The sequence below is a fragment of the Scheffersomyces xylosifermentans genome (assembly GCF_036884685.1).
Source record: "Scheffersomyces xylosifermentans strain CBS 12540 chromosome Unknown RJT20scaffold_2, whole genome shotgun sequence".
Lineage (NCBI taxonomy): Eukaryota > Fungi > Ascomycota > Pichiomycetes > Serinales > Debaryomycetaceae > Scheffersomyces > Scheffersomyces xylosifermentans.
In genome coordinates, this window is record NW_027042940.1 from 1,547,861 (window position 1) to 1,571,481 (window position 23,621).

The 23,621-nt window shown below is 40.5% G+C and overlaps 9 protein-coding genes across 9 annotated transcripts; 2 read left to right on the top strand and 7 right to left on the bottom strand. All coding sequences in view use genetic code 12, as the record gives it.

Annotated features, from left to right (window-relative positions):
• Positions 1-454: 454 nt before the first annotated feature.
• On the bottom strand, positions 455-1,819 carry RJT20DRAFT_2595 (uncharacterized protein; the record flags this gene model as incomplete). The annotated part of the gene is made up of 2 exons (XM_064919409.1): positions 455-758; positions 1,734-1,819. The coding sequence occupies 2 exons, from the start codon at positions 1,817-1,819 to the stop codon at positions 455-457; spliced, it is 390 nt and encodes a 129-aa protein (XP_064776117.1).
• Positions 1,820-2,438: 619 nt separating this feature from the next.
• Positions 2,439-4,334, top strand: CDC7 (serine/threonine protein kinase; the record flags this gene model as incomplete). Its single annotated transcript, XM_064921483.1, has 2 exons — positions 2,439-2,774; positions 2,916-4,334. 2 exons carry the CDS (start codon positions 2,439-2,441, stop codon positions 4,332-4,334), a joined length of 1,755 nt encoding a protein of 584 aa, XP_064776118.1.
• A 201-nt stretch (positions 4,335-4,535) lies between these two features.
• On the bottom strand, positions 4,536-6,199 carry RJT20DRAFT_28677 (uncharacterized protein). The gene has a single exon (XM_064919539.1). The coding sequence runs from the start codon at positions 6,046-6,048 to the stop codon at positions 4,624-4,626; it is 1,425 nt and encodes a 474-aa protein (XP_064776119.1). The 5' UTR covers positions 6,049-6,199; the 3' UTR covers positions 4,536-4,623.
• Positions 6,200-9,147: 2,948 nt separating this feature from the next.
• On the bottom strand, positions 9,148-10,361 carry RPC40 (DNA-directed RNA polymerase core subunit). The gene has a single exon (XM_064916636.1). It carries the CDS (start codon positions 10,328-10,330, stop codon positions 9,320-9,322), a length of 1,011 nt encoding a protein of 336 aa, XP_064776120.1. The 5' UTR covers positions 10,331-10,361; the 3' UTR covers positions 9,148-9,319.
• Positions 10,362-10,902: 541 nt separating this feature from the next.
• RJT20DRAFT_125965 (uncharacterized protein) lies at positions 10,903-11,934 on the bottom strand. The gene has a single exon (XM_064916637.1). The coding sequence runs from the start codon at positions 11,855-11,857 to the stop codon at positions 11,084-11,086; it is 774 nt and encodes a 257-aa protein (XP_064776121.1). The 5' UTR covers positions 11,858-11,934; the 3' UTR covers positions 10,903-11,083.
• Positions 11,935-13,521, bottom strand: BIO32 (Bio32p). Its single transcript, XM_064915700.1, has one exon. The coding sequence runs from the start codon at positions 13,410-13,412 to the stop codon at positions 12,015-12,017; it is 1,398 nt and encodes a 465-aa protein (XP_064776122.1). The 5' UTR covers positions 13,413-13,521; the 3' UTR covers positions 11,935-12,014.
• Positions 13,522-13,913: 392 nt separating this feature from the next.
• Positions 13,914-17,848, bottom strand: UTP22 (rRNA-processing protein). Its single transcript, XM_064916638.1, has one exon. It carries the CDS (start codon positions 17,774-17,776, stop codon positions 14,051-14,053), a length of 3,726 nt encoding a protein of 1,241 aa, XP_064776123.1. The 5' UTR covers positions 17,777-17,848; the 3' UTR covers positions 13,914-14,050.
• Positions 17,849-19,383: 1,535 nt separating this feature from the next.
• Positions 19,384-22,053, top strand: ERG7 (lanosterol synthase). The gene has a single exon (XM_064916639.1). The coding sequence runs from the start codon at positions 19,421-19,423 to the stop codon at positions 21,617-21,619; it is 2,199 nt and encodes a 732-aa protein (XP_064776124.1). The 5' UTR covers positions 19,384-19,420; the 3' UTR covers positions 21,620-22,053.
• On the bottom strand, positions 21,894-23,040 carry ATO7 (Ato7p). Its single transcript, XM_064919540.1, has one exon. It carries the CDS (start codon positions 22,954-22,956, stop codon positions 22,168-22,170), a length of 789 nt encoding a protein of 262 aa, XP_064776125.1. The 5' UTR covers positions 22,957-23,040; the 3' UTR covers positions 21,894-22,167.
• Between the last annotated feature and the right edge of the window lie 581 nt (positions 23,041-23,621).

The window sequence follows — 23,621 nt, forward strand, 5'->3', positions numbered from 1 at the left end:
CAAAATCTTGAGCAACATAACCCATGTACCACCAAGTCTTGCTAGCCTTTAGCGTCACATTATGTGCGGCACCATCTTGTATACTGGTTGGCTATATCATTGAACTCATCGAGGATCGTGAAAAGATCGCAAAGTTGTAATGTTTAGAGAAAACTTATAACCAGGAAAAGAGCTATAAGGAGATCGAACTTATATGCACATATCCATATAGTATTTCCTTATAGTTGAAGTTTCATTGCTGATCAAAAGTTATTTCTTGCATATATTGTAAAGCTTGACATCGAACGTCTTCCACAACAATGCTAATCTGGGAATTCCAATACCAACATCAATGCCCACTAATTGTCCCGTATTATAAAACTATAAAAAATTGCGTTCGATTTAACTTTCAAGTCTTTGTTACAAATGAGGAACATGTGTCTGCGTCTCATTAAGCATCAGGAAGATGGGTTCTTTAGATAAGCAATTGGACTCCAATGGAAGCAGTAATGAATAAAATAAGGCCAGTAGAAACTTTATTAGTAACTGCACCACTCTTCCTCGCTTTTTCATTAGCAGTGTAAGCTCTTGCAAACCCACAGCCTAATGCTTGGGCAGTTCTGTCATCCCACGAATCGTCTTCATAGTAAGTGTTGTTGCACAGACCAGTCACAGAGCTGAATTCTGGGCCATCTTTATTATCAAAGGAGTTATTTCCGAGCTGGACAATGTTCTTTCCACAATCTTCAGCAATATAGGTATTGTACCACCATGGGTCACTGGCATTTACGGTAATTTGGTAATGTATTTAGAGTGGCATTATTATCAAAACCACCTAAGACAGTCACGAGATTTTGAACGGGGACAAAATTGGTCATTTTGCTGGATGTCGCTAATGTAGAAAAATAATAGATCCATTAATGGGAGGCATTTGGTGGACTTATATAGTAATGCCCCTTCAAATGTGAGATTCACAGAAAACAAAGAGATGCAATTATTTTATCCGTATTTCTTGCCCTAAAAAATATGCATCACTTGTGTGCGTCATTAACCAGCAAGCCACGAATATACGAGAATTTTAAATAGCAAATGTAGATCTTGAGACCAAGCGACTGGGACAACTACAGACCAATTTGCGATGGAAAATGTGACTTGCTATTGTGAGGTTGCTTGCAAGACATAAAACTGTTACAGAGGATCTGGAGGCCTATAGAGCTATATTTGCACTTGCACTTGCACTTGCACTTGCGCTTGCTCTTGGTTCTCTCGGCGCTGTTTCTAATATGTGCTTTGGCTAAGGTGCCTAGCATTCCTGCGAGTATGAGTGACTCGCTGTGACTGGCTAAGTCACAGTCCCTTCGCATTTCAGCCAATGACGTTAAAGACCAGGAATGAGACGAAAAAAGCGTTAAATGGATTTGCTTGGCAGAAGCATCTCCGTGTCATTAGGTATAGACTGATGTTTTTCCATGGCATATTTTCTTTCTATTGCGGAGAGGAAATAATTACGGAAGGGTTGACCCTTGTGATTTTTCAATAGCCACTATTGCCATTTTAGTCAATTTCAGAAAAAGATAATAGATTCATGGGGTCGTATTTTCACACGTTTTCGGTTGTTATAGCTAACTCAACTACGTAAACTTTAATTGCTTCTCCCGAGAAATACTACTATATACTTGAGAATATGTAATTTTGCATCAACTAAGACACCATAGGTTCAGCAATACACAGCCTTCGTAGAGTAATGCTCTTACACGTGTCTACCCAGGTCATTTGAAAAAGATTTTCCTACCGAAATTTCACCCTTTTCTTTAGTTATCTTCTCAAGTTTCGTTGACATTGCTCCGCAACTGTAATGTATTAATTAAGTTTCGTAGATCATCTCTTGGGGTACTTCTATCAGTTGGTGTTGGTCAATTGAACATCCTTGCCGCACAAAAATCTTCTGTAAATATATTTCTTCAATTTGGTAGCACTTCATTTACTTCGCATATAGCGGAGCCAAGACCTCTTCTCTGCATTCTTATTTCATAGCCCCCATTTTTTACCCACAAGGAATCGGTCAAAACACAGAAAAAAACCCTCCAATGACCGATTTCTACGTTTTTCCAATTCCACTCAACCAACTTTCCCAATCACCAACTCAACTCAACTCTACTCTACACATATCTCAGTATCACCTCCTCCCATCCATCTCTCTCTCTCTCACGTCTCTTTCAGTATTATCTTATATACAGTACTCACCATAACACACGTCCTGTACACAGCGCCATGTTTACTCTTCCACAAACAACCAGAAATCGTTAATTCGTGGTATTCTTCTTTGATTCAAGGTAGTATAGAAGATAGTATAGCCTGTGAATTCGGTTTAAATCAAGGTATATTGAAGAGGGAGTAGGTACGGTTTATTTGCCTCTTTGTTAGAGCAAAAAAATAGCAGAAATATGGAGTTCGATACGATGTTTAATGACAACGCAATCTCCAGTAACAGTCAGATCTACAACGCGTCTGATGAGGTAGAAGTTAAACCAGCTACGGCGACAGTAATAACGAAGAAGAGAAAGAAACTTGTAGGCAGCGAGGACGATCCTTTCAATGATGCGAAAAGATTGCCCCGTTTAAACAGCAATGACGAGAAAGTGATGAGGCTGAACTTAGAAGAAAGACCGTTTGTAGCATCACCATTTATACGGAATCTTAATTTGACAAAGGCTTCTACGACGTCCACAAGCTATGCCAACAGTAACACTTTTGTAACAGCATCCAACGTGGTGTCCAGCGATGCAGCGGCTAGAGTGGCGAATAGAACCACAATTTTGGAGCAGAATGAACTGGAAAACTCCAGCATGATGGTAATGCAAGACTTGCTAAAGGAAGAAGATACTATAGACGTAGAAAACTTATTGGCAAATGACAGTATATTGGTGCTAAAGGAGAAACACAACAATCCTGAGAGTACAAAGGAGGAACATGGAAGATCTAATGTTAACGACGTCATAGAGGTGCCACAGCCTGAAGCATACGAAGAAGATGAGGTCTCTTTGGAAGTACTCGAAGAAATGCATAAGCTAGAAGAATGCTTTCCTATATTATCTACAGATTTCCGACTCATAGACAAAATTGGTGAAGGTACCTTTTCTACCGTTTATAAAGCAGAAGCTCTCAATGGAACAGTAAGATTAGGGTCAGAAGTATGGAAATCTCCGCCATTGAAGAAGAATAAGCATAAAACTGTGGAAACAAAGAGAAAGAATCCAATTGTTGCATTGAAACAGATTTATGTGACGTCATCACCCAATAGAATACACAACGAGCTCAATTTACTTTATATGTTGACAGGCAATTCGCATGTGGCGCCATTACTTGACGTCTTGAGATACCAAGATCAAGTGGTAGCAATTTTGCCCTTCTATCAGCATGCAGATTTCCGTGACTTTTATAGAGACTTGCCAATAAAGGGCATTAAGAAGTACTTGTGGGAGTTATTTCAATCATTGGAATACATACACGACAAGGGTGTCATACACAGGGATTTGAAGCCTACGAATTTCCTCTATGATCCATTCAAAGGAAAGGGAGTCTTGGTAGATTTTGGTTTAGCTGAGCGCTTGAACTCTGCTACCCTAGGCAAACAGTCCAATGCATGTCCATGTCTATCAAAAGAAAAAATCATAATCAATAGAACACATACAAAAAGACTCAATGTTAAAGGAGCGTACCCGAAATCTGATAACAGACCACCAAGGAGAGCTAATAGAGCAGGTACCAGAGGATTTAGAGCTCCTGAAGTCTTGTTCAAATGTACTAACCAAACCTCCAAAATTGATATCTGGTCCGCAGGTATAATCGGATTCTCTATTCTTGCTCGTAAGTTCCCAATCTTTAATTCTCCAGATGACACTGACGCCATTCTTGAATTAGCATTGATTTATGGAGTTGAAAAGCTTCAAAGGTGTGCAGAATTACATGGATGTGGACTCGAGATAAACATTGACAACTTGACTCAGACAAGCGGCAACTTAATTAAAATCTTAAGCGATTTTCTCCGTCATGAAAATGAAAATGGATGCTATCCTCCTGACAGTGTTGTTGAAGATACTTTAAAGTTATTCAATGAAGAGGGCGATAAATTTGTGAAACCGCTGATTGGAGAGAACTCGCCAGAAAAGACTGACAGAGGGTACGAAAAGTTCAAGAAGGATATTGAGGACTACAAGGACCACAAGTACTTGATCGAATTGTTCTACAGTTGCTTCAAAATGGACCCTTCCAAGCGGTTATCGGCAAAAGAGATTTTGCAATTGCCCTTTTTCCAAGAATTAGCAACTTCCCAAGACGACGACGTGCTACTATAAGTGAAACACAGTAGATATCGAACTAGCTACATCGATGCTCAATAGTACAGATCTATTACTAGCTCACTTCGCAATCGGATAGAGTCTAGACCACATATTTAAGTGAATAGGTAGTAGCATTTGCATATATATATATATATTAATTAACATAATAAGGATCATAAGAACAACAACATAAGAACAGCTACACCGAACATGGGCAAAGTAAGTCACTTTACAAGCAAATAAATAATTATTAAATTAGGAATATATATCTAGTACATAGAAATGGATCGGATATAGGTACAAATCACCGTTCATCTCTTTTTATGGAGTTATATGCAAAGGTGCCGAAACCGGCGTTGTCGTAATCATCGTAATCATCATCAAAGTCGTCGTCATCGTCAAACAGGTACGTTCTGGATCGTTTTCCAGTGAGTCCATTGCTTTTGACTAACAACTTGTTATGGGGGTCGTTGGAAGCGTCCTTCTTATCTGTTTTCTTTGTTGAAGGCGTCTCGGTTTGGATAGCCCGGTTCCATTTCTTGTTCAAATCATGGATCAACTTGTTTTGTTCAACCAATGTTTCCATTATTGGTTGGTTGATATAAGTCTTTTTCCCGTTCGACGAGGTATTCGCCGTTATAAACTTCGAGTTCATCCCGTCGATCGCAATGGCATTGTTCAAGGCAGTAACTGCCAGATCCGTTCCAGAAGCTCCAGAAGTCATATTCAAGTTATGTAACAACTCGAACTGTAAGTCCTTGCTGTAAATGAGCTTTTTCTTCAAATACATGGATTGTTGGATCAAGCTGTTTGATTTCAACTTCTTGCTGATACTCATCTTCGAGCCAGTCGCTTGAGTATTATCTCCAGAAACAGGGCCACTTTCCTTATGTAGAAACTCCGGTCTGCTCAAAGACAAAGGCGAAGGGTTCGGATCTTGTAGTAAACGTAGAGCTGTATTGATATTTATGGGTGTTACAGAAGACGTAGGACTTCTGCTGGCAAGAGTATCGTTAGACATGGACGACTGTGCTATTACATTCGAAGGAGAAGACGGAACCGTTGGCGGCTTGCTGATGATCGGGGTAAGCTCTTCAAACTTGAACTTGAAGTCTTTCTTGATTTGGGTGAAATGCTCCGAACGACTGCCTCTCTTCAACCGAGGTTTCAAGATGGTTCTGGTAGCAGTCTCCAATTCGGAGTCGTCGTCTGATAGAATGGCACTGTTGTTATTGGTATTTGAAGCGATATGATGTCTTAGTTTATGGGAGATGATGTACTCGCTAGGAATGGACATCGATGATGGGGTCTGTGGTGGTTGAGTGATGTTGGTAGCCATAGCTGTTGACTGGCTACTGAGTGAAGCTAGACTGGCAGCACTGTTGTTTCTAGTGGGTCTTATGATATTCTCATCTATGGAGACTATGGAGTTTCTGGGGCTTTCCAAGCTCACGATGGACATGCTTCTAACGGTGTTGGGTGTAGCCACCACAGTGGCAGTTCCGTTGGCTGAAGTAGAAGTCGCTGTGGTTGGAGTAGTGCTTCTGGTGAAGTGTATTCCCTGGTTATTGCTGCTGGTAGCGTTAGAAGTAATGGAGTTGACGGAGGAAGACCGTTGCTTATGAGGTACGAGGATGGTAGGCTTTATGATATGAGGGCTGTTAGACCCTGAAGCCTCCGAAGAATGGGGACTGTAGTGGTGGTCGTTGAAGAAGCCCGAAGAGACCATGATGAGGAGGGGCGGAATACTGTGGGTAGATACTATAGCTGAAGAGATCTAAAGTCGATGAATAATGGAATGAAAAGTGTGTAATGACGAGACAAAACTGTGGAGCTGGTGGTCAAGATGATGTTTGATGATGGTGGATGGTATTAAAAGAAGTAATGAAAAGGTATTCTGGTGGGAAAAGAGGTGATTCGTTCAAGGACAATCGTATCGTGGACCCTAGATACTTCTGGTATGGCAGTGGTTTATAACGATATAGTCTGTTGAGCAGTGCTTCGAACAGTAGATTCAACTACTATATAGGTATGTATTGTAATTCTTTACCAACGGTGGTGCGATGGTATACCAATACAAGAATCAAAGCTAAAGTAGCAAAGGAAAGCAAAGGAGCAATCGCCAACAGTATCAAGCAAACAACGAACAAAGAGAACAAAGAACGAACAAATATTAATCCTATAAAAAGAATTAATATTAATAATATTAATAATACCGAACAAAGAACAAAGAACGGGTCCAAAGAATAAAAATATCCGAATATAAAAAAACGATTAAATATCACTGTTTCTCAGAATATTCAGCAAAACCAACCTTGATAAGATCTTTCACAGGATGGAAGCGCAAGATATCTGTGATAATGGAATGTTCTTATGTCAGGGGATATCGAAAAGATATAGTAGAGATGTTGAGGTGAATAAAAATTAAATTAATCGATAGAACAATAAACTATTTCTATTTTTTGTTCTATGATTCTACGATTTTTGATATGAAGAAACCTACGAGTGAATATCAAATAAAACTAAATAAACAAATGGCTACCAATATTAGACCAATATTAAACCAATATTAAACCGGGTCCAACCCATCTACTGCGAGTATCTCATCTAAGGTAAAATTCTACAGTTCTACATTCCATTCATGGTGACTGAATTACGACACTACGGTTTACGATTTGCGCCTCGTTCTGGTTATTAACAAGGAGCGTCGGTTTCAGGGACAGATGGATTTAGAAATGAGATGGGCACCGGTGGTGTTACAAGTGTCAAAGAAACGAGGCAGCGACGGACTTCTGTAACTGAAAACAGAGGCTACGGCATGGCTACGACGAGGCTACGACGAGGCTAACGACTCCGGATCAGAGTGTATCACACTAGAAGAACTAAAACCAGCCCTATCAAGGATTTTGGGATATTAGCGAATTTTCAGGGTAGCCCAGGAATGCAAATAATAATCCTTATAACCCTAATAATCACCAACATCGTTTTTTTAATTTAACGTTACATTGTTACGTCATCACATCATCGCTCTCCTTATAGCGTGACAATAGCAACAATTATAATGCCTATCAGGCCAGGGTTCAATTTTTCTGGCCTGTTGATTTCTGGGTATAAAATCACAAGCCGGAGGCCAAAATCCTAACCTTACTTGATCCCCTCCCCTTTTTGTACAACCTCTACTACATACTACAAACCCCATTACTCCTCCTTTCTCATCTTTAACCCCATACCTTACATCTACACCACCAATTGCTCATCACATCAACACGCACCAACTCGCATCTACTCACAAAACTCACAGCATTACCGGCCCCCATCACCTTCCTGCGCACGATGAGAACCCACACGGAATTACCAAACAGAAAGGGAAAATTTTTCGATGCCTGGAACCAAAGAAGAGGAAAGCCGCCGGATACGGGATGAGGCTGATTGGCGACGTGGTAGAGGAGGAGGCCGATGGCGCGATGGGGGTATTGGGGGGACGGTGACACAGACAACGGATGGTGTGGTGGGTGGTTGGTGCAAAGATAAACTGTAGTGTTATTTTATCTTTATATGGAAAGTGAATTGGCGTGTAGACTTCAACTAACTGGTTGGTTGTAGTAGATGCTTTGGTGGTATTGTTGAGAGTAAAATATTGAGAGTAATGGAGGAGGTTTGTACGTTATATGGTATTTTTATTTATTTATATTTATATTTATATTTATGTCTTTTTCTACTATGCTATCTTTAATTCTTCATCTTGAAGTTTGCAACTATAATCCTTCTGTTGACTTATTGTGCTGTCTTCTTATGCTGTCTTATTATATCTCATCTTGTGCTTTGTTATTATGCTTTGTTCTTCTGCTGTCGCCTGCCCTTCTCTCGTCCCGTCCCGTCTCGTGCCGTCTCGCTCCGTCTCTCGCTATCTTGAGCGTCCAACGTCGCTGTCGCTCGTGTCGCATAATCGTAAGCGACGGGGATATTTTTCATACCCCGACGAGAGAGTAGTGAATGAGCTCCATATATATATTTAGAGAGTGTTCCATGGAAAACAAATAAGCATAAAAATGAAGGAAAACTGTTATCCAAAAGTTTTTTTCCATGCTTGTCTGCATCTCCTTTAGTCAATTAACCTGATTTTTCCTACTTAATCCCACTTCTACTTTCATATTTTCACTAATAATCGTTCCTTTTTTCATACTGAGAGAACCTGAACCACAAAAACACAAAAACAGTTGCAATTCAGTGTGCATATAACACAAACATATATCGATGTTGTCACGTGAAAAAAGTCTTTAAAGGTCTTTAAAGGTCATAACCGCAAGAAGACTTGAACATGATAAAATGTAGATAATTTTGGCATAAATATAGAGAAAGTCCAATTTCTTGGCATAAAGGGCTCTTTAGGAGTTTGAAAGACAAATATGTTCATTCATGATGTTCAGTTCTATGCTGCTTCTCTAAGAATCTTTCGTAGATATACTGTATTGGGGAGCCCCCATTTTGCAGCAATCCAATGAAAAAGATCAAGCCAGTAAAATTACTAAGGCCAAAGCAAAAATAAACCCTGAGATTGGTGGTATTATTCTTATGATAAACTTATTGGTGGAAACACATTCAGAGTATGCTATAAAATGTCATATTCGTTTCAATTGTTTGCCAATTCAACTGGAAAATAGAATAGGATTTTGCAACCGTCTTGGGAACAAAATCAACGGATCCTCGTGTAGCATTAACACTAAGAATGAATCTGTACATCCCTTACAGACTCAGGGCTATCAAAAAATCCCAATCTCTAACAATAAACTACAGATCCTCAATGAATTTGACCTCATATGGACTTAGCCATCCTACAAATAACTCAATCTATGCATGCGTATATATGTTTTCGAATATAAATTATAGTGTACAAGTTCTTTTGTGAAAACAGCTCTATTCAACAGCAGAGTCAATGAGAAGTAGACTCTCTATTCTACAATCTTCGATCTTCGCCATCTTGCTCATATGGTACTCTGTGTCTACTGTCCAATAGGACAGTTTCTCAAGTAATCGGCCTTGTTCTTCAACACTCTAACAGACTTGAAGAAGATTTCCTCTGGAGACATGGCTCCTGTGGACTCAACGTTGAAAATGAAGTGGTCTCTCTTTCTTCCAAGCTTGACCTTACCATCAAACTCCTCGTGTCTCAACACTTCTCTAGAAACAGTATCCTTTCTAGAGTCCTTGACATAGGCTTCGCCGTTAGAGTTGATGTCGATAACTCCAGATGGGAAGCATTGTTGGAATCTTTTAGCGGAATCACCTCTGATTGGCTCAATGATGTCAATAGTTGGCATCAATCTGTAGGATGCAGTTGCGACTGGAGAGAACTTAGCATGGTCGGCGCCAATACCTAACACACAGTGGGCTCTCAATGAAATCTCTTGACCTGGTCTCAATTTGGCAAGCAAAATATCTGGATCAGATGGCACCACTGGGCTATTTTTGAAACTCTCTACCTGAGTTCCTTGTGGCTCGAACTTCAAGTCCTTGGCGTATACATGAGCATTTCTGTATAGTTCCTTAGGATCAGTAGAGTTCTTTGGAGCATGTGGGTTTTTTGTGCAGACAACGTCCAATGACAACACTATGGTGTTGTCCTCGGTGTATCTATCGTTTTCATCCTGGGTTTTGTCGACCCAGTTCAATAAATCTGGGTCCACCTTCAATGGAATCAAACCTATTCTGTGAGCCAATACCTCATCTTGTATGACAGATGTGTTCATGAACATGTACACGGCTTCTGCGGCTACAGATGGCACCTCGGAAATCATGATACGACGGAAGGCATTGGCTATGGATGTGTCGATGTGAATCAAGTCAAAATTGGCAGTTCTTTCGGTGATATGAGAGATGTTGATTTCAAAGGAATCCTTAAACTTCTCGATATCCCATGAGTAGTCTCCATTGGCCTGGTGACCTGGAAAGTCCGTGGACGAAGTGTTGGTCACACGGTTATACTCGATGCCCACGATGGTATTGTCCGACATCCTGACTACTTGAATGCTACCGTATTATCACTAGTTAAAGGTATCATTAACTATGATTTTTGAGAAGGCATCGACATTTTTTTTCAGGTTGGAGATGGGATGAGTCACGTGTATGGTCACGTGATGTGATTAGAAATGAGAAGTGTAATACATTTTTGGTGTGGTGATAGTAAGTTTGTGTAGGGAGAAGAAGTAGTACAAGTGGGTTGAAATAAATTATGGTTGATGTATGAGACATTAATAGCAAAGTTGTTAGTTGAATTATTGGATCCGTAGAGAGGAGAATTCAATGTAGTGGTGGTTTATTTTTCTTAAGACTGCTTTGACTAGGCAGCAGATTGGAATACTATTAAATCCCGTTCAATTCGATATATTCACGTGACGTATAGCGTGATACGTCATGTGATCTATATGGATTTGATGCTTCGTGTTTAAGAAAGAACTCTAGTCCTTAAATTCGACAGTAATAATGCTTTAAACTCCTATTTCATGGTATTAGTGTGTTGACAAGAGTTTAAACTGACCTGACTAATTATCTTTGAAATTTGTACTGAACACTTTAAAAAACAGTTGCAATGGATGCTAATAATAAGCGTGGATGCTGTTCTATTACATATTTATACCTCTTACTAATAATCACCTCTTCGTTCTATTCTCTTTATTTTGATCATAATTCATTCTATAGCTACATTATTTGAAATACAAAGTGCCATATTTCTACTTTTCTCCTCAAAATGACGTCTTAATCTGACCTTATACCGGGTATGCTCCTGGCGGTTGGGTAACAGGTCCAGTAGCAGCAGCTACCCCCAACGCGTTAGAACCATATTTGAATCTATCCCTGTACTTCATTACCTTCCTGGCACTCGCTATGAAATCGACATTTAGCAAAAATACGTTTCCATTGTAGCCATCGCCTTCGATGTGTGCTTTATCTATAGTTTCACCACTAGCAAAGTCCAACTCCTGTCTTTTCAGCTCTAAAACAACAGAATCGTCGATAACACACATGAGACTGTGGAAAACCAATTGAACTACAAAAATCAACACATCAAGTGCCAATAATTCCAACGTGGAATAGGGAAGTCTTTCTCCAATGAATTGGATGAACATACCACCATGCAAATATCCGTCAGCGGATGGGCTCTTTTTATAAACGCCAAAAATGGCATGTCTTAGGATGCAAAACACGTTTCCCGTGAGTAGACCCATCATTAAATACACAGTAATAGCCCTTTTATTCTCATCGCTGAGCATCACTCTGGGGTTGGGTTGGGGGAATGGGTTAGATATAGAGTAATGGGAAAATGCCCTCAACACCAATTGTAACATCGACAAATCCCTGAGATACACTATTCCCAATAGCACAAATCCAAGAACTTTTACCGACTGACGTAGATCTTCTAGGAAGAACTTCTTCCTTTTGTATAGCACAGAGGCATTATTCGTGACAGTTTCTTCCACAGTGGGATATCTCTGAGTACGGAAATTTCGTAGTTCCGTCTCGAGATTGAAATTCTGGGTCATCGCGGTTACTGAGTATATATTTACCTATTTCAGCTGCCGTTTGAGCTCCTCTAATTACTTCGTTGAAGAAGAAATACATTCACTAATCCTGCTACAATTACGCCTTTATCAAAAAATGTGAATTTCGTAGTTTGATAGTGACATCACGTGATTTGATTTAACTATCTGTCAGATCTCCGTTTGTAACGGAGAAGAGAGAGGATTCTATCTTGGAGATTCCTTTCGAGGTGGCAGCAACGATTCGGTCGATTTGTTGCTTGGTTACGTTGAAGGGAGGTGCAATGAGTATATGGTCTCCCGAATGCCCGTCAACTGTGCCGAATCCAGGATAAACTGCTACTCCTTCTTCAAAGATTGCTCTTTGTACCATATACCCAAAGTGAATGGTAGCGCCGATTGGATGTTTGGTAGCACGGCTAGAGACGAACTCTATACCCCAGAAAAGGCCTCTTCCTCTGATATTTCCGACGACTTTAGAGGAAGAAAGTGCTTGTTTTAGGCTGTACTCGAGGTATTTGCCCATCTCAACCACGTTCTGCAAAAATCCGTCTCTTCGGATGATTTTCTGTACGGAGAGCCCCGCAGCACTGGATAACGCAAACGACTGATAGGTATGACCACAGTTAAATGAGTTGGAACCAGCACCTAGAACATCTACAAACTTCTGGGCTAAGAATACGGCAGATAAGGGGGAATATCCTCCTGAGAGAGCCTTTCCTGCAGTGGTTATGTCTGGAACTATGCCTTCTGCCTCCCATGCAAAGAATGTTCCCGTACGCCCTGAACCACACATTATCTCATCTAGAGCCAATAGAACGTCGTATTTCTGACAAACGGCTTGAATTGCCTTGAAATATCCTTCTGGTGCTGGAAGACAAGCAGTAGTAGCCCCTACGATAGTCTCAGCAAAGAAACAAGCAACCTTCTCAGGTCCAATCTTCAAAATCTCTTCTTCCAATTCGCTGGCCAAGCGCTTTACATAATCTGCTGTACTTTCGCCTGAGTTCTTAAACCTGTACTCATTAGCAGGACTTACCTGATGAAAGTTGCTGCTAATGATACCCTCAAATGGTTCTCTTCTGACTACGTGGCCAGATAACGACATTCCACCTAAACAATTGCCGTGGTACGATTGTTTACGAGAAATAAAGTGGGTTTTCTCTGTCTTTCCTTGCTCATAGAAGTACTGCAAGGACATCTTAATTGCTGCTTCATTGGCTTCGCTTCCCGAATTAACAAAGTAAACCTTGGCTACTTTGCCTTTGTAGCTTTCAAGAAGTAAATTTGCCAACTCTTCTGACACGGCTGTGGTGTATTCCGCCGTGTGTACATATGTAATTGTCTTAAGCTGTTCTGTCACAGCCTCAATTACTTCTGGGTTAGAATGGCCAACCGAAATCACAGCTGCTCCACCACAACCATCTAAAATCTCTGTTCCATCTTGAAGATAGATATAAGAACCCGAAGCATTCTTAGCCATATACGGAGCGACCTTTAACGATCTGTGGAGAAGGCCCGACTCCAAAATGTCGTCACTTGACCAGATTTTGTCCATTGTGTCAATTTTTCCCGATACCAGCTTTTTTCTGAATTTCTGCCTCCTCGTAGCAATATCCTACCCAAGATATACTACCAATCTGAAGAAGAATGTCTTATCTCCATATCATGATATCTTTCTTCATAGTTAACAATGCAACGCATACGAGTAGTTGCGAAATCCTGTATGCGAAAAAGTGAGATAACGAGAAGTAGTACGACTTGGGGTTGGGGAGTAGATCACGGGGGATTACAACACACTAGGACAATGACATATACTTAGGAAGTATACTAGAGGTGGGGATTGGTGAATAGTTGACTTTTCTTGATTTTGAAGGTAGTTCGCCTAGGAGAAAACACGGTACTTTCTAGTGATACTAAGTGTACTTTCATATGTCGTGTCGTTAAATTCCTTTATAACAGACAAAGAATATGCCGAATTACCTATTTAGGAAACATCTTCCGACGACGAACCGCCCCTCCGGAATTAGCATTTTTTCACTTTATATTATTTGGTAGCGCCGAGTTCTATTCACAATATATTTCTATAACCATAATGTAATCTATAAATCAAACCTACAATTGATTAACTTATTATATATGTATTAAGAATATTTGTACATGTAAGTGGAAGAAAATTCACCCTTACTTTGTGCCCTACTTTCTAATCTTGATCGACTGTACTAAATCTCCACCCATTAATGTAATCTGGTCCAAAAGGCCTTCTTTGTTAATTACCACTTCGCCTGAATTGTCGTCAACTGGCTTCACATCAAGTCCCAAATTTACTCTGAACTTCTTCTTCGATAATGCAGCGGGAACGAAAATACCCGTGACAATGTTGGTGTTATCTTCATTCAATCCAGTGAATTTCCTGGTGGAAAAGATAATGGAGTTGTGGAACTTGTTGTTTAACTCATCGACATATGCTTGAATCAAGTCGTATTGTGTTGAGATATCATCTGGGAATGCTGTTAAAGGAGTGATTAAGTTCTTGAAAGTGTTGGATGGAAGGATACCTGAAGTTGCAGTGATATTAGAAGACTTCACTCTAATAACGAAATCGTAATCCTTCAATGCTGGGGTGAAAAGAAGGTCTATGTTGGAGTCAGATAATCCTTCAGTCTTGACCAACTGAAGAGCAGCACGAGATAAAGCTGTCAATCTGGTAGCAATCGGCACATCCAATTCATTGGACCACAAGATTCCTGAAGGGTCGTCCTTGGATCCAACAAACAATTGACATTTAATACCAGTAGGATCGCTCTTTCTGATCTTCTCGAAATTTTGTTCGATTACTCTATGAGCTTGGATTGTTAAACGGTCACTTAACTTCATACTTGGCTCATCATCGTTAAGAGCAGTACTCTTAACCAAGTCCAAAACCAAAGATGTTTCCCTCCAGTTCCAGTTGGCGAGGAAGTGCAAGATTTGTAAGAAACCATTTTCCACAGAGTGTGGAACAGAGTATGGAGCAGGGTCAACAAATGGCTTGAGTGCAAGTAATTCTACTAACTCATCCGTGAAATGATGCAACAAAAATTGGGAATCTAACCACAACTTGAATAATCTGACCGTTGGAGAGTAGAAATGGAAATGGTGGGCCAACTGGGAGACAGTTCTAGTATGTTTCACGGTTCCCAAATACTTCTGGTTGAATTTTAAATAGACATCTTGCAATAAAGCTTTCTGTTTACCTTCCGCATTGGCTACCGCTCTCAAGTAGAGGACTTCGTCTCTTTCTGTTAATACTCTCAATCTGAAACCATATCCTTCAGGAGTTAAAATATTTAAGAGAGTTATGTCTTCGTTGAATGTGATTGAATCATCCTTAGTCAAGTAGGATTTGTATGTGGTCTCACTGTTGAGCAACTCGCTGACCTTCAATAAAAATGCAGTTTTAGTCTTTTCTAATGCACTGATCTCGTCCGGCCATCTTGTCGAAGTTTCAAATTGAACAACTGCATCGTTCCAGAAGTCTGGGTTAGAAGCCGCAAATGGAACAGGCTGCAAAAGTGAAGAGAAACGCAAAGCTGTGGATGCCGGCGATAAGGACTTGACACCCAATGGCAAGTCTAAGTTTGCCAAAATCTTATTTAAACTTTCCAATGCGTTTCTGAGGTTGGTGAAGCTCACTAATGTAGTGGAAACTTGACTAGATGCAGATGGTAATAATGGTGTAGGTAACTTGTTTGTGAATGTGGTGATTTCGGAAACCAAGTGCTGGGAGATTTCCGAATGCAAATGCAAATCAAGAGCGTACTTGATAATAGATAATACGATAGGTTCGTTGGTCTGAGCCGTCCAAACTACACAATGTTGGATAGTACCATCTTTGAATCTTCTCAAGGAAGCCTTGGAGCCCCAGAAAGATCTGAATTTTAATCCCAACTCTTGTTCGTCATTGTTTGGGCCCTTGGTGACAAGTTTGTCACACTCTTCAGGATTAAGTTGAAGTCCAATTATATAGTTGTTGTTCACGTTAGTTGGCTTTCTCTTGTTGATAGGAAATATGCTACTAGATTTTTCATTTCTTACGTGAATTAGCACAGCTCTGTCACCAAGTGCGTTCTTTAAGATCTTGTATAACTTGTTCTTCAAGTAGCTCTCATATGTGATGTAAGATATCTTCTCCAATGGACCGAATGATTCGCTCAATTCCTCTGGAATCGATAAGTTTAACACCACATCAAATCTCATTTGGTCAAAGTCGGACTTCTGCAACAATACTGGGTCGAATCTATCTTTGACAACGTCATTCAACAAGTTCAAAGTCTCATTGGCTTGGTATTGTAATTCGGAGTACGAAGAAGGAGTCATCTTCCACAAGATATTTAACTTAGTGTTCTTGTCGAAAATAGTAGGCACGTTGAAACCATCTTCCTTGTACTTGGAATTCACATTCTCGCCAATCATGCTAGAGAAAGAGAGATAACCAGAATTCAAATCGTTGGTAGCTAAGTATTTGATCAAACCTTTGAACAACTGGTAAGAAGAATAACCGTGGAATAAGGTTTTGCTTCCATTTAATCCACCTCCGTTCAATAAAGCGCTCATCAAGATAGCAAACTCAAAGTGTCCAAAACCACCTTTGTTTATAGCAGATCCAAAACCTCTCTGTTGCAACCACAATCTGCCTAATTTACAGGCTTCTTTGAATGATTCTGCAGACTTCTTGACGGTGTATAAATATTTTAAGTAGTAGTCGTAAGCTGTCATGGATAAGATGGAGGCATTGTAGAATGGAGTTGGAGGTAATTCGTCGGAGTCGCTTTGAACCCTGATACAGTTCTTGTCTGGAAGCAACTTCTTCGAGTCAAACACACCGAACGGGAATGCTACTATCAAGTTTATTGTGAACTTGGTCTTATGGAATGAGAGATCTTCTGGATTTTCTGTCTTGATACTTTCGATTCTTAAAACCGGACACAAGACGTCGTCGTTCAAGAAGTGATATGAGATCTTAATCGGTAAGTTGTTTTTCTTGGATAATGGCATCAAATGTTCAGATAAATATGTCAAGTAGAAAGCTCTCTTGTATAAGGCTCTGTAATTCAAGTAGTCCTTTGGTTGGAACAATTCTTTAGGCATTGTCAATGCTATATCTATGGACAGTCCTTGGGACTGGTAAATTCCTGTTTTCAAGCCAAAAGATCCTACAAGTGACACATCTTCGGGAGGCAAATACGAAAAAGTATAGTTAAGTTTAGTTGGCTTAGGGTCAGGGAATGGAATGACCACTTTTTTGGAGTTGAAATGGTGTTCTGCTTGTTGTAACGTTAAGTTTTCAACTGATGGAACTTTAGATATCAAGTCATGGAGTCTGTGCAAAACCTTTTCGATCTTTGCCACATGAGTTTCCTTTATTCTGACTTCTTTCATCAACTCGTCGATTTGCAACTTGAAGATGTTAGACTTGAACAACTCGGCGGTTTCTCTGGCAAGTTGTACTTCTTGTGCTGATAACTGTTTTCTTTGTTTCTTGGTAGGAGGACCTGAGTTTTTAGGCTTCTTTTGGTCATCTTCCTCCTCTTCTTCGTCGTCGTCATCGTCACCATCTACATCTCCATCGTCGTTGCTCTCTTCGTGCTCAACGAACCCGTTATTGCCATTTTTCTCCACGGATTCTTCCGTTTCCACTTCCATCGCCAGGACTGAAAAGTCTACTTCTGCTGGCGACTCGCTTGCTGACTCCCAATGCACCAACTTTCTCTTGCCCGCTGTGCCCATTTGCGCTACGTCGATGTAATTCCGAGTCTCTGATACAGGTGCCCACGGCTTTTCTAACTGTTTAGGCGAGACGACCGTGACACTAGACCTTACTGATGAAGAGGGTTCCTGTTGTTCACCATACTTTTCACATTGACTTTTTGGTCTTCTCATTGAACTTTTTTTTGGCTGAGGGTGCTGTATGCAGGTAAATGTGCGAAGCCGACAGAAAAATGATCGGAGAAATGTGGTAGGCGGACGCCCACTTGGAGGAGACAGAGACAGACGGGTTGTGGTTATGTAATTGCTGACGGGGGTGGGGGGTGGGAGAGACTGTGTGGGAGAGGGGAGGGAGGAAAATAGTGAGAAATAGTGAGGAAAATAGTGAGAGTAAAACAGATAGAGAGTGTGTGTATAATGGAGAGAGTGAGAGAGAGCGAGAGAGAGAGCGAGCGAGAGAGAGAGAGAGCGAGCGAGAGAGAGAGCGAGCGAGAGAGAGAGAGAGCGAGCGAGAGAGAGAGAGAGCGAGCGAGAGAGAGAGAGAGCGAGCGAGAGAGAGAGCGAAAGTACAATAGAGAGCGAGCGAGAGAGAGAGAGAGCGAGCGAGAGAGAGAGAGAGCGAGCGAGAGAGAGAGAGAGCGAGCGAGAGAGAGAGAGAGCGAAAGTACAATAGAGAGGGTACAATAGAGAGAGAAAAATAGTTTGTGTGTATAAATGAGAGTGTTTGTTTATGTGTGTATCTGTGTGTGAGAAAGAGAGAGAGAGAGAGAGATAGAATAATAGAGAGAGACTGAGGCAGAGATAATGGAGAGAGTGTGCGTGGGGATGTGAGTGAGTGAGTGAGTGAGTGAGTGAGGAATAGAGAGAGAATGAAGAAGTGTCTCTTAGTAACTTTTCTAAGGATCATACTTAGAGTGGTAAAATCAAAAGTGTCGGATTTAGTTAAACATATCATTATAGTATGATACTAGAAAAGGACGATTCCAACATCCATACCACATACCATACCAGTATACCCTTGGAATAGTATAAACATAGAGTAAACATAGAGAATTCTTACATTATGATACATTCTATGGAATGGTGAACGTCTTTGAACTACTTATTCTACTTTATACCCTAGAAGAAGCACATATGAGAGTCGTACTGTTGCAAAATAAGGCCCTCCTCTGTTGCAAGAGTGTTCTCTACTGCATATTAATTATCCTCAGATTGATAATCTTCTTCGATTGCTTACGTAATAGACATAACCTTATTTACCTTCCCTTTTTTGCAATCAATAGGACCCAGGTGAATTCTTTTTGTTTATGGAAATTGTTCTTTTGGAATCGTAGCCCACAAAGTTCTGGGGATAGAACAGAATTCCTCGTATTCAAGAATCAATACCTCAAAAACATACATTACCCCCGATTTCTAGAGACATTACCTCTCACTTTAGCTAGTCACCAACTAATCTCTACCTTTAGACCCACTCAGACTAACAGAGCAACGTCCACCCATGTCAATATTCCTCAACGGCATTTTTTCTATCTTCCTTTTCTGTCTTACCCCCCCCCCCCCCCCCCCCCCCCCCCACCCTCAACCCTTCAACCCTTCAACCCTATCCACTTCATTGCCCCTCCTTCATCTGTCGTATCCAGCCCTAAATATCCCCACTAAGAAAGTGAAAAATTCCCCATGAATCACGTGACCATATCTCGTCGTTTAGCGATTTTCTTTTAGCAGCATTTCGTATATTTCAATTCACATGATTTAAATGAATGGTTTATGTACTTCTTCTTCGATAAGTGACATTCTGTGTGTGCTACTGTAAGTAAGATGACCCATAGATTGTATTACTCCGAGGAAATTGGGCTCCCTCGCACCGATCCCAAGCGTTGGAGACTAAGAACCACTCCTCTAGGTCGTGAGACATGGCATTATGTTGATGAAGAAGACAGTTCTCTGGAACCACAAACAAGTTACGTGAAATACTTATTGGAACAGGGAGATTTTCCAACTCCACAAGAAGAAGAAATCACCACTCCTTTCAAAGCGGCACAAAAGGGTGCCGATTTCTTGGAGCTTATCCAGGATGACAGTGGTATCTTTCCTTGTCAATACAAGGGTCCTATGTTCATGACTATAGGATATGTTGTAGCCAATTACTATGCACAAAATGAAATCCCATTACCTTATCGTCAAGAAATGATAAGATATATAGTCAATACTGCTCATCCTGTTGATGGTGGTTGGGGTTTGCATTCCATTGACAAATCTACTTGTTTTGGTACCACCATGAACTATGTTGCACTTAGATTATTGGGATTACCAGCAGATCATCCGGTTTGTGTGAAAGCAAGAGCAACTTTACATAGCTTGGGTGGAGCTCTCAGAAATCCTCATTGGGGTAAAGCTTGGTTATCGATATTAAACTTGTACGGATGGGAAGGTGTCAATCCAGCACCACCGGAGTTTTGGAGTATACCATATCAAATACCTATTCATCCAGGAAGATGGTGGGTCCATACAAGAGCAATTTATGCTCCATTAGGTTACGTTCAATCCAATCTTGTCAGATGTAATTTAGACCCCTTATTGAAAGAATTAAGAAATGAGATATACTTAAAAAGACAGTTGCCTTATGAATCTATTGATTTCACTAAGCACAGAAACAACGTGTGCGGAGTTGATTTATACTACCCACATTCAAAGATTTTGGATATTGCTAACTTCTTCTTGAGCAAATATGAAGCTGCCAGGCCAAGCTGGATCTTGAAATGGGCCAGCAAGAGAGTGTATGATGTCATTCTTAAAGAATACAAAAATACAGAGTACTTATGTATAGCACCAGTGAGTTTTGCTTTCAACATGGTGGTTACACATCATTATGAGGGACCAGAATCAGATAACTACAAGAAACTACAGGCCCGTATGAATGACGTTCTTTTTCATGGTCCTCAAGGAATGACTGTTATGGGTACTAATGGTGTCCAGGTATGGGATGCAGCATTCATGGTGCAATACTTCTTTATGGCCGGTTTAGCTGACATACCAAAGTATCACAACATGATTCGCAAAAGTTATTTGTTCTTGGTAAGATCACAGTTTACAGAAGATTGCGTTGATGGAAGTTTCAGAGATAAGCGTAAGGGAGCTTGGCCTTTTAGTACAAAGGAACAGGGATACACTGTCAGCGATTGTACTGCAGAAGCCCTTAAGGCTATTATTATGGTCAGAAATCATCCCGCATTCAAGGACATTAGAAATGAAATTAAAGACGAAAATTTATTCGAAGCTATTGAAGTTCTCTTAGGTATTCAGAATGTTGGTAGCTTCGAGTTCGGCTCCTTTTCTGCTTATGAAGGAATCAGGTCCACTCCGTTGTTAGAGAAGTTAAATCCGGCTGAAGTTTTCAATAACATCATGGTTGAATACCCATACGTTGAGTGTACTGACTCTTCAGTCTTGGGATTAACATATTTTGCAAAGTACTATCCGGACCATAAGCCAGAAGTTATTAATACTGCAATTGAAAGAGCAATCCAATATATCATCAGTGTCCAAGACCAGAATGATGGTTCGTGGTATGGCTGTTGGGGTGTGTGCTACACATATGCTTCTATGTTTGCGTTGGAAGCTTTAAACACTGTTGGTCTCACTTATCAGAATTCTGCCACCGTCAAAAGTGGATGTGACTTCTTGATTTCCAAGCAATTGCCGGATGGTGGTTGGTCTGAGTCCATGAAGGCATGTGAAACTCACTCCTACATTAATGGAGAAAAGTCCTATGTAGTACAAACGGCATGGGCTGTCATTGGATTAATTCTAGGGGAATATCCTGACAAGGAAGCGATCAAAAGAGGTGTTCGCTTATTGATGGATCGTCAGTTACCTACTGGTGAGTGGAAATTTGAAGAAGTGGAAGGTGTTTTCAACCATAGTTGTGCCATTGAATATCCTTCCTACAAGTTCTTGTTTCCTATCAAGGCCCTAGGCTTGTATAAAAACAAATTTGGAGATGACCCTGTTAAATAAGTTAGATAAACAAAAGAAGAAAAGTTAATGTTCATGAGATTATGGAAAGGAATTAGTTATTGAAAAATTGGTAATAAAATCAAAAAAGAATAAATAAGAAACAATTAGCAATTAGCAATTTGCAAATTTAGCAGCTAAATTACAAAATTAGGAACAAACTCATTTTTTTGACCGTCGACCGTCGCCAACGGATATCTAGATCTTTTTCGGCTGTTGCAATCATTTCCAGTGTCTGTTCTGACTAAGATGGAACAATTGCGTGTTCCATCCTGAAACGGAAATTTTGAGACAGGACTATACATCATCACAACCCCTCCAAAGCGGAACAGACAAGAAAATTGGTTTCTCCGAAGCGGCAGACATACATTACACCAATGAGTTTTTGACATTAAAATAGTAATTGTATTAAGAATAAGTAAAAATATTAACTAAACACATTAAATGATGTCGTTAAAAAATCAAAAGTAGATAGTCCCCCAAAAATAAATAAGTAAAATTAGTCAATAAATAAATAAATTAGTGTGCAGCAAGCATTATTCCCCCATAGATTAATGTTGCTTGGTCAAAGGAATTGGCCAGGCGGTGAAGTAAGAGTTGGTTGGGTTGGCCACACCGGCGAATGCGTTGTAGAAACCTAAGAAACCAGTAATAACACCAACAACACCTCCAGCTCTAGCGACACCGACCTTACCAGTAAATTCACCAGCAGCTAACAATATGAACGTGATCGTAAGACAACTGAACAAAGCACAGAAGGCAGCGGTAGATTTGAGAGTACATAAGGTAAGGATGAAAGTGAAAATAGCCCAAGCCAAAAGGAAAAACCCTACGGCATTGGCCAATTGGTCGGTATCGGCGTAGGCCTTGATAATTCCGAAACTTTGAATGTTAATAGCGGCGTAACTCAACCAGAAAGCACCGTAGGAGGTCAAAGCGGTACCACCAAAGGTGTTACCGATGGCTAATTCCCAGACACCAGCCAAAAATTGGACGGCACCACCGTAAAATGCGGCTAAGGAGACCACAATGTTCGGAGTGGTTATACCCATTGCTTGGGCATTGAACATGGATAACACAAAGGTAGTTAATGCGAACGCGGACAAACCCAATGGAGCTGGGTTAGCAAATTGATGCTTTGGGGGAGGAGCTAAACCTGGGTTTAAAGTACCACCGAAAGCGGACATCAACTCGTGTCTGTAGAACTTCTGGTTACCGATGACGATGAACTCGTCACCGTCACCAGCAGTCTTAATCTTTGAGACGTTTTGGGCGTGACCCTCATCGGTGGAGATGGAGAGCACCTTGGAGCCATTAGAATGAACAGAATCGGAAGACATTATGAATGTAAGTCACTATTAATGGTACAAATGAGTTATTATTAGTTAAAGCCTTTTGGTATGTATAGATGGCCTAAATGAATGTTCCCTACAATATCTAAAGAACTTCACTATTAAAAGAGTTTTCATAAATTAAAGATGGCACACAGAAAAAGGGAAATGGCACTATTTAAGTAGTTCCCAACCATGACCCCAGAATTTGTCCGAATTGGAAATTTAAGCATTTTGCTATAGGCACAGATAAATTTGCTGGAAACCTCTGCCAAGTTGGTGCATAATATTTGCATTCATGACAATCCAGGTGACGGCGGCTCAAAAAATTTTCCGTCTGCAGCATCGCAGTCTCTAAGCAGTCTGTGTTTTGGTTCGGAGTGCCAAGCGCACGACGACAACCCCACAGTGAAATTTGCACAGCAATTTCTTTTTGTCGGAATCGGAGTTCAAAAGTGTGCTGACAAAAGATCTTTTAGAGTATACGAACCAAGTTATCATTTGTATATTTTTTTTCTGGTCGTCAGTGAATTGTGGGGTTTGCCTTTGCTATAGGGATCTCCAGAATGTGATTGTTTCTCAAGTATAATCGAGGTTGAAGGGAGAGACTTCAAAGGGATCGAGAATCGCAATTGGTGGGTCTGCGCTAGTGATGGGCTTCGGCTACGGCCGAT